The sequence below is a fragment of the Talpa europaea genome (assembly GCF_964194135.1).
Source record: "Talpa europaea genome assembly, chromosome: 15".
Taxonomy (NCBI): domain Eukaryota; kingdom Metazoa; phylum Chordata; class Mammalia; order Eulipotyphla; family Talpidae; genus Talpa; species Talpa europaea.
In genome coordinates this window covers 9,761,768-9,772,057 of record NC_140083.1, presented here as the reverse complement: position 1 = coordinate 9,772,057, position 10,290 = coordinate 9,761,768, and the positions used below count along the sequence as shown (strand labels likewise).

The following is a 10,290-nucleotide window of genomic DNA, read 5'->3' as shown; positions in this document are numbered from 1 at the left end:
TCTTATAATCAGATTAGGAGTTCAACAAAATACATAGAGAAATCTTAATGGTGAATACTTGTTTTAATACCAGTTATGTGCAAGAAACTCAAGCATTCATCATAGCCAGTTTCTCTGGTCTGGGTAGCCAGATTTCAGTCCTGGCAAAACTTCAGATGTTCTATTTTATTATTAAATGATAATCCTGTTTCTAATATTATTAATTGTAACTGAGAATATTTCCATATAATAGTGTCTAGCTTCCTGCATTTTAAAAGACTCTTCTACCCAAGATACTCCTAACTTAAGGGCAGAGTAACCTTGTGGTAGAGGCGGTAGTGTGACTGGGCTGGGAAGAAAGCAGGTAGAGCTGAGAGTGCCCCCCGCAGAAGCCTCAGGCAAGAATGAAACTCCTTTCATTTTACTTCATTCCACTTCAGACTCCTTTACTGAAAAAGGGTATTTGAAAAGCTTAAAGTTTACTTTTTAACCAAAAATTTGGATAACCTACAGTAATGTGCCATTTAACATTTTGGTCATTGATGGGCAGCATGTGTGACAATGGTCTGAACTGTCTATGCTATCTAGTTTTGTATAGTACACTCTGAGGGTGGCACTAGGATAAGATCACCAACAGTAAGTACAATTTTCAGAACGTGTCCTGTCGTACTGATCTTTTCTTGTGATGCTTAAAATTGATGTGTACAGATATTTTTATCCTACTTATTCCACAAATATTCTACAGCTTACAACAAAAACATGTACTTATAAAATGGAAAAATACAGGTTAAGATATTAGAATTGCAAACCAGGGGTAAATAGCTGTTAAGAGTGAAGGTCTTGAGGAGGTATTATTGGGGTGTGCCCGAGGACCCTACCTAGGTGAGCTGGGATTTTAGCTTCCTGAAGCCAAAGGGAATAGGAAGTATCATATCTCTGTGGGGTTGGGTTTTTTTTTTGTTTTGTTTTTTGTTTTGGGTGCTGAATACTGGATATCTTTGTATCTTTTAAATAGAAAAGTATATGGATCTCAAAGGGAAGAAAACATACCTACTTGGGAGTAAAAGATTTTCTGAATAATTATTTCTATAGAAATTTCTTATGTCGTGCACCATATCAAGCTATGGAGTGATGTATCAGGTACTGTCCTGAACAGCGTGGTACTGTTGATGAAGTAATAGCTTGCACGAGCCTGTTGTCAGCGTGCCCCTACCAAGGACATAAAGTCAGTGATGTTGTTTTCTTCAAGCAATTCAAATATATATTTAGATTGTCAAATTGATCTGAGGATTAAAAACCTAGAATGAGGACTAGATGTGCATATTTTAAAATATCTTCTATGAATCTCACTGATTTCTGAGACTTAAAAATACGTATTTTTCTTTAATTATAAAAGCAATACATATTTAATGGTAGAAAATTAAAATACAGATTTTAACTAATATAGTTCTCTACAGAGAAATGCGATATTTCTCTCACTCACTTCATATCTGTATAGCGTGCTACTCCCTAGTAGCAATCTTTGTGAATACTTCGCTATGCTTCAATCTTTTAATATGCATTTAAAAAATTGGGATCATATAGTACTTGCTTTTTATTCTTTAACTTAACAGCTTTTTCCCATAGTATTTGCTCTTCATAAATTATTTTAATGTCTGCATTGTTTATGTCTTCTGGAAACTTACTGTCCTCCATAAAGAATATTCTTATTTGACTTCATTTTCAGTTGTATTTTGTTTTTGCTGGATGCTGTTATACTGCCTTGTAAACAGGACTTAGAGACTATGACGACTTAGTCAAAAGTGGTAGCTGTGTAACAGGGTGGTCCCCAGGAAAGGGGGAAGTTCCAGGTTCCCTGCCCCACCCAAGGGAGGGTGGAGCTGAGCAGGAAGAGGAGAAGCTGGAGAAGGGACTAAGGAAGGAAGCAGGATGGAGCCAGGAGACCTGGAGGAGGCGCGTGGAGCCTAGAGACACGTGAAGAAACTGCGCTTGTCTTTTGGTCGTGGACTGGGTAACACAGATGTGGGTGAGACCCGTGGGGAGGTGACCATGGCAGCTTTTATCTTGATGTTGATTTTGCTCTTTTCCTTCCGGGCTTGTCTGGTTGTTTCTGGCCCTTTTCTGTGGGTCCCCACTGGAAGATGCTTTAGACTTGTGGCAGGCTTTGGGGCCTTGTTTTGGGCCAATCCCATTTGGATGGACTTTTACCCACGAGGGGACGGGTAACTTTGGGTGCTTCATTTAGAAACTAGATTCTTTGCCTTACCTGTATTGTTTTTTAGTTTTATTAAAGTTTCTTCCCATTAAAGTCTCCTATGTTTTGTGTTGATGCGGCGGATGGCAGAACCCATTAAGAATAGGCAGGTTTGCGGGGTTTGGGCTGCCCCTCTCCCTGTCCTATAACAGCTGGAGAGGCGATGAGAAGAGCTTGTCTTCTTGGGTTACTTTGGCAGGAGAACTTACTGATAACTGGATGAGACTGTAATAAAAGAGGAAATAAGGGTAACTCCCAGTAGATTCTTGGCCCAAATATTTAGATAGGAAAAACTGGCAGAGTTGAAATTGTTTCTCTCGCTTACTGTATTTAATCTGTCTGTCCTTACATCTGTTCTTGCTTCAGTTAGCTTTTTGAAAGCACAGATCTGAGAATATTGCTCTGCTCGTGGCTTCTCAATGCCTACCCATGACAGGATAGTTGGCTCATATTAATTACATAAACGCATATGTCTTTTATGTTGTTGTAGTGAAAAGCAGCTCTAATCTTTTTAAATGGTCATTAAAAAAACAGATGATACATGTAGAAAAGTTGAGAATTTTTTAAAGGGATTCTTAGGAGGAAAAGATAGGACTTTTAGTAGGGTTCGTGGAATATATACAGAAAGGCAGTTTTGAAATGTATACACCTATTTTTAAATTCCAGCTTAAGATATGTAAAATGTAGGTGTATGTGAATTCCACTTATCTTCGTACAGGTTATAGCAGGTAGCATCTATTGATTAGATGATCGGCCAGGTGATCGCCTAGATTTGTATGTGTAGGGTGTACAGATACTGGGATTACAGCAACGACTATAAATATCTCTCCTCAAAATTAACAGTCAGTGGGGAACAGTATGACTTTACACTAGTTACTATTTTTCAAGAAGGTACAGGTGTATCCTGCCAGGAATTTCTGCAGGCTTTTTTTTTTTTTTTTTAATTTGTTAGACAGTATTCTTAGAGTTAAGGTTATAAATATCTTTAATTTCTATGTTACATGTACTGAATAGCAAGGATCTGAAGAAGTTATTTGTCCTCAGACACAGTTTATGGTCAAGTTGGTATTCAAATTCAAGTTCCGTGATCTCAGAATCTTAAACCATTATTCCATATTATTTGTTATGATCTTACCTTGATGATAAATCAAAGAAATACATTGTTAATTTTCACAATATCCCTTTTCCCCAAGCTTTGATGTATAATTGAGATACAGCATTGTATAAGGTGTACAGTGTGATGATTTAATACATGTATATTTGTAAAACGTTTACCACAATAAGGCTAATAACACTTCCATCATACCACAGAGTTTAATATTTGTGTGTGTATGTGGAGAGAGCATTTAAGATCTATTTTCTTAACGGCATTCAAATACATAATACAGGTGTTGTTAACTATAGTCACCATGCTGTACATGACATTTCCAGAACTTACTCCTTGTAGAACTTGATGTTTGTGCCCTTTGACTAACACCTAATTTCTCCCCACCCCTGGCAAAGAAGTTTGCTGTGTTTGAGTTTAGCATTTTTAGATTTCACATATGATGGAGGTCATATAATATTTATCTTTTTCTGATTTTATTTCATGTAGCATAATGTCCTCAAAGTTCATCCACGTTGCAAATGACAGAATTTCACAATATTATTTTAAATCCGTTGTACATGTACCTCTGTTTATAAGAGCTCTAACAACAGCAATAAAAGTAATCAAAATCCATTGCTGATTTTGGAGGTGTCACTTTTAGAAGAGAAGAATGTCATGTTTTTAAAAAAATTGTAGATAATGATTTTGAGTCATTGGTTTTCTTTAAGTCTGTTGTGAAATAAATTAGTTAACCAATGTTCTGTAGGAAAAAGCACTTAAAATTTTTGTCATCTTACCTCTACTTTCCAGCTCATTCACTTAGTAATTTTCAGTTTAATGAAGTAACAGTAACAACATCAGAACGCTCTTGCACTGTTTGCCACTCTTTAGTGTTGTCCAGTAGGTAATTAAAAGTATTTTCTTAAACACCACAAAGTAGGAGAGAAACAAGATGAGATGTCTTGTTGTAATGTGTGTTTTAAAATGTTGTCTGAGCAAATCTAATTAAGTCTGAATTTAGCATGTGATAAATCTCATGTTGAGATTAAAATGAAATGTGTATGTGCTTTTTTAGGAGATCATGAATCAGGCGGATAAAAATCAAGAAATCCCGTCATATCTTAGTGATGAACCACCAGAAGGTAGGTATGCATCTGAACACTAAGAATAGAAACAAATACCCCAGTGAGTTGATGGTCTTATTGTTTTATTAAATTTAAATAAAGCAATATACTTGTTTTGTCAGTAAGTTGTCCCCAAAACAATTAAAGATAAATATTTTTAGGTCTAATAAGAAATCACAGATACTGGTGAATGGGTACACTGTAACTATTATGCATGATCTTTTTTTCTGTTACTCATTCTTTTAAGGCCATTTCACAAGTAAAAGTATTTGTACAGAGTGAAGGTAGGGTGCAGAGGAAGTTTTGATATCATATATATAAAAAGTCAACTCAAGAGGCACTTGAGATTTGCTGGTAAACGATTATTCCTTACATTATAATTGGCAGTTCTTCCTTTATTAGTACATGGTCTTAGGCTTTGCTAAAATTTTCTATTAGCTAAAAAACTGACCGGGATAATTTTATTGTTACCTTTACTTCTGAAATCCTTAGAAACATTAAACAACACACTTCAATGTCCTGACTATATACAGAAATGACTGCAGGCATTTTTAATTTATGGTTTTGGTATAGATTTTTAAGCATTCCAAAGAATGATCTCATTGGATGACTGCATGTTTGTACAGAACAACCATCATCTGCAAGAAAGAGAATCAAATAGGAGAATAAGGGACGAAGTAGCCTAAAGACCAGACCAGAGTGGCAGGTAGGCAGAGTAGGGTGTCTCTGGGAAGAGGCAAGGGCTGGAAACAGTGACTCCAGGTATTGTATTTGCTTTCCAATCCTATTATCCATTGTCCAAAATTGTCTTCATATAATACTTTACATTGGTAGAGAAAAGCGCTTATTTAAGCCTAAAAGAAGATGGATGTAACTAGCTAATTTGAGTTTAGTGGCTTGATAGAGGAACAGCTTGGAACAGTTATAGTTAGGACTGTAACTGTAGAGTTTTGAAAAGAAAAGTTAGGGCTCAGTGAGAAAGTTAACAAGGACTTTGTAAGAAAGAAGTCAGAAAAGAGAAAATAAAGACCATCTAGGAGTGTAATTGTCGAGGAGAATGAGCCTCGGGAATGTCTTTAAATTATTACCTGCTAAACAAGAGTAGTCTGCAAAACAGATCATTTATATGGTGTTAATTAATACCACACTGTAATTAAAGAGATCAATAGCATTAATATTTATCTGATTTGGCTGAGAAAAACTATCTTCGTTAAACATGTGCATCAAATTTGGCACAGCGGGTTATTATTATTAAGGTATTCGGCATGAGTCCTCAAATCAGGATTTCCCCTTTTCCTAGTGGTGCTCACCTTGATTACAAAAGAAACACCAATTATGTAATCCTTTCCATAATTTTATAATATATTCAGATGTTTATATCTTAAGTCTTTTATTTCAGTTACTTAAAAATTATATTAACTGATTATTCAAAGTCAATAAAAAATTTATTTTTGCAAATTTAGCCATTGCTACATCTTTTTCTGTGTTTTGACTCAGATTTTCCTACTTGTGATAGGATATAAAACTTCCAAAAAAGAAAAGAAAATCTATTTCAAGATAAATTTATGCCTTGTATATTAGAAAAACTCAATTTTCATTTTTTTTTCCTTTGTCAGATGTCAGTTTCCTAATGTTACCTTCTTTGATAACCACATTCTGCTTGAATTTAGTAGTTTTGGTGGTCTTAGATGGAGCTCAGTTTACTTTTCTCTGAGTGAGATTGTATTTTTTCAGTGGTTAGTGCCTGAACTGTATAGTTCCCAAGTATTTTACCCATACAGTTTAGAAAAATAAAAACACCATTGCTTATGTTACTACTGCCTAAATCATTAGATCAGGCACACACATTTTTATGAAATCTAGTCATTTTATGCCTTGAGTTTGAAGTTACTTGCCAATTTGAGTGGCTCTATTTAAAAAAAAAAAAAAAAAATCCCAGACAAAGCAAAGAGAACAAACTTATGGTTTGAATAAATCAGAATTTTTCATACAAAATTTTTCATATTGAAGTAACCTTTTCTGGGAGTATATGAAGAGTTTTTAAAAACTATAGGAATTGAGTCAGTGAAGTAAGTATTAACAATAGCTGTAGTTTCTTAACACTACAAAATGATTTTAGATAGTGATGAATATGATTTTAAGTGATGAATAATTTTATTTTAACATAGCACTAGCTCTTTAATTGTACTAAGGAACACATAGAGCAGAAAACCAAATACAGCAGAAACCCAGAGTACGTAATTTCCTTATAATGCTGAGAAGAAAACAATCCCAACTGACATTGAACAAAATGAAATTATTCAAGGACTTGCTTTTATTCTATGTCATTTTGCTGAAAGTTGTATTTTCAAAGAACCAATCCATGTCATTAAATAAGAGCTTACTATATGTTTAAGTTAGCGGTTCTCAAACTTTGTGGTCTCAGGGTACTTTGCGACTTTCAAAAACTAAGGGCCTCAAAGAGCTTGTGTCTTTGTCAATATTTACTGCATTTGTGATAAAAACTGAAAAATGAAATACTTTATTCCTTAAAAGAACCCAATAGTCCCATTACATGTTAACATCATAAACATCATTTTTGAAAAGTGACTTCTGCAAAACAAGAGTAACTGTGAGCAGGGTGACATTGTTTTTAAATTTTTACAGGTTTAATGTTTGGATTCCACTAATCCCCCTTTATCTGAGGGGGATATGTTCCAAGACTCCTAGTGGGCGCTTGATACTGTGGATATACCAAAACCCATATGTATACTGTTTTTTTTCTATGTATAGATACCCATGATAAAGTTTAATTTATAAATTAGGCACAGTCAGAGATTAACAATAATAGAATAATTATAGTAATATGTGACTATGGTCTTTCTCAGAATATCCTACTGTACATAATATTTTTGAACTGTGAGTAACTGAACCCCCATGAAGGGAAGGGAAGCTGCAGATAAGGGGGGACTGCTGTAACAAGACAGCCATATTCTCACAGCTGCTTCTGTGTGTAGTCTGCACATCATTTAGTTTCTGGAAAACTATGTTGAATTTTCTGTGGAAAATTTTGCAAAATGAAAGTAAATAAACAAATGACGTGTTAACATTTTTACAAAGATGGGTTTTACCTTCAAATTCCTTGTAATGGTCTTGGTGATATCCAGGAGTTTTAGACCATAACTTGAGAACCACTCTTTTAAAAATGAAGAAGAGTGTTTCAATGAGTGACTGAATTCTGTACCAACAAAATGAAGGCTAAATATATTTTTTCATACTCCTTTAGGATATAAAATAGATTGACAAACAACAAAATTGTAAGTCAAGAAACATTCAAAATAGTTATTTAAATTAGGTTTCTATTATGAGAATTGATAAGCCTCTAAAGTATTTCTGAGATACTCAGACTTAGCAGTGAACCAGTCTGTAGCCTTGAGGGAAGAGCTCGTGTCTGTGTCAGATTTGTATTTATGTGGTTGGCCCGACTGTCAAAACAATTTCGAGATAGTTAGAAAGTTTGCAGTTTGCTTTGCTTTTAGTAGAGACTTGTATTTGATTGTCTCACACTTTGTTTCCTCAGGTTCAATGAAAGACCATCCACAGCAACAACCAGGCATGTTATCCCGTGTGACTGGGGGTATCTTCAGTGTTACAAAGGGAGCTGTTGGTGCCACCATTGGTGGTGTAGCTTGGATTGGTGGAAAGAGTCTGGAGGTGACCAAAACAGCTGTTACAACTGTGCCTTCCATGGGATTAGGGCTGGTGAAAGGGGGTGTGTCTGCTGTAGCTGGAGGTGTTACAGCTGTCGGGTCTGCTGTTGTGAACAAAGTGCCCTTAACAGGAAAGAAGAAAGACAAGTCTGACTAACATATGGAGATACACCCATTCTCCACAGCATTATGATGCCAGTGGCATTGAATTGCTAAGTTATGGACTATAAACCAAGTCATCTGTTTTGGACCTTTATCTTCTAACCTGCTGTGTTGAAAGTATTGATGACTGGCTTTTGTCTAAAAAGAAGAGACCAATACTAGCACAGTGTATGAAGGTTTCTCATACTTAAATTCCAGCTTTTTATCTGGTTAAATGTTACACTTACTTAGCTGTAACTGAAGATATGGTATATTTGAATATTTACTATAAGTCTTTCAGTTTAAAAATGTGAAAGTTGAATTTAGTGGATGATCCTTACAGTTCCTTATGTATAATGTGCCAGGTAACTCATCTGCCCCTTCAGAAGGGAACCTTGAACTACATCAACTGTACCTTTGATGTGCCTAATAGTTTCAGATGTCTTAGATTTTTTTATAACCATAGTTAATTAGGCCAAGAGGCATTCTTTTCCTATTTAAGCTGGTAAAAGTAGCAGGAATTAGGGAAGTTTAAAAGAAAAGATAAATGGTTATGATACTGATTGTTAACCATCTTTTGTTAGATATGCATTATATTAATTTAATCATTGATGCCTTACAAAAGAAAACATCTTTTCAAATACCCTAAATATGTGCAGTTCTTCAACTTAGAGATGGATGCTTTAAAAACTTTAGTTTTTCCTTTTAAGAATCTCAGGTGAAGTGTGGTAAAAGCAATCCTTGCTCTCAGCAGATAAGATAGTGCTTGTTAACGGTCAGTGGTTATTATGAAATCATACACTTCAACCTGGGTTCATGCTCCATTGTTAATACACCTCACAGTGCCTAAAGAACATTTCTTTGCTAGTCAGAAGCTATGTTGGATGATTTTTCAGATTAAGGAGGAGCAAATAAAGTTCTTAAGAATTATCTAAAGCATCCAAGATATTGAAAGAATCCTTCATAGATGTTTTATCTCTAGGATGGCTTAAATTATTAGCAATTCCCTTTTTTAAACACACAGTAAAACCACCACAAATGTGAGGTCTGACTTAAATTGAGTGAAACGGCCCCGTAGATCAATTTCGAATGTTACAGATACATAAGTACTCTCAATGGTTTATATAGACATTTAAACTGTTACTTTATAAGTCCTAGACCTTGTACCTTTTCCCAGGTCAACTTTGGACAGGGAATTGGGATTTGAAGTTTTTGATTATGGATGATAAATGTGTCATGTCTTAACATGTCTCATTCATTCTCAAAAAATGAGACTTAGCTGGAATTCATTTTTTTGTTTCATGTTTCATTTCATAAAAGTTTAACATGTAGCACATATGTCTGGCATTCCTCTCAACTAAGAGTTACAATCCAAGCCTGAAGAATTTTAGTTTTCTTTATACTTAAGTCTGGAAATTTGCCTCCATTCTGCAGATAATTTTTTGGCTAGGAAGAGGGAAGGGGAAGGGGTGAGCAAATAAATCAAATAACATCCCTGAGAACTTAGAACAGACAACTCCAACACCAAGGCTGAAATGGTGTGTTTGTGAAACACTAAAAGTTTTACATTAATAATGTGGATCAACAAATGGATAAGATTATAGCTTAACTTTTAAAAGCTTTCATAAATGTCAGCAGGGATTTTAAATCTACAGAGGTTCTTGAACCTTTCTACTGTATACCATACTGTAAAGTTAGGACATTCAATTCATCAGATAATAAATGGTTATTTCATGCAGTATGATTTAAAGTGTATTTGTTGAAATATATGCTCAAATGCCATTAGCAGAAGGGATTTTAAAAAAAACCTCCAGAATTAATGGATGAACACTAAGTGACATCTAAATAATTGTATTGGAGAACTTGTTTCCTGCTATCTGAAAGAAAATGTTGCTTCATTGCTAGTTTATATTTCTAATTTATCTTCTAGTCATAGGCTCTGCTGTGCTTTGTATCTGAATTTCTAAATATAGACTTTACTGTATACTTGCATATTTATTTTCAACTTTGCTTGTC

The 10,290-nt window shown here is 34.8% G+C and overlaps 1 protein-coding gene across 1 annotated transcript; it reads left to right on the top strand.

The window, feature by feature from the left end:
• Positions 1–4,401: 4,401 nt before the first annotated feature.
• On the top strand, positions 4,402–8,290 carry TMEM263 (transmembrane protein 263; the record flags this gene model as incomplete). Its single annotated transcript, XM_084254556.1, has 2 exons — positions 4,402–4,462; positions 8,004–8,290. 2 exons carry the CDS (start codon positions 4,402–4,404, stop codon positions 8,288–8,290), a joined length of 348 nt encoding a protein of 115 aa, XP_084110682.1.
• Between the last annotated feature and the right edge of the window lie 2,000 nt (positions 8,291–10,290).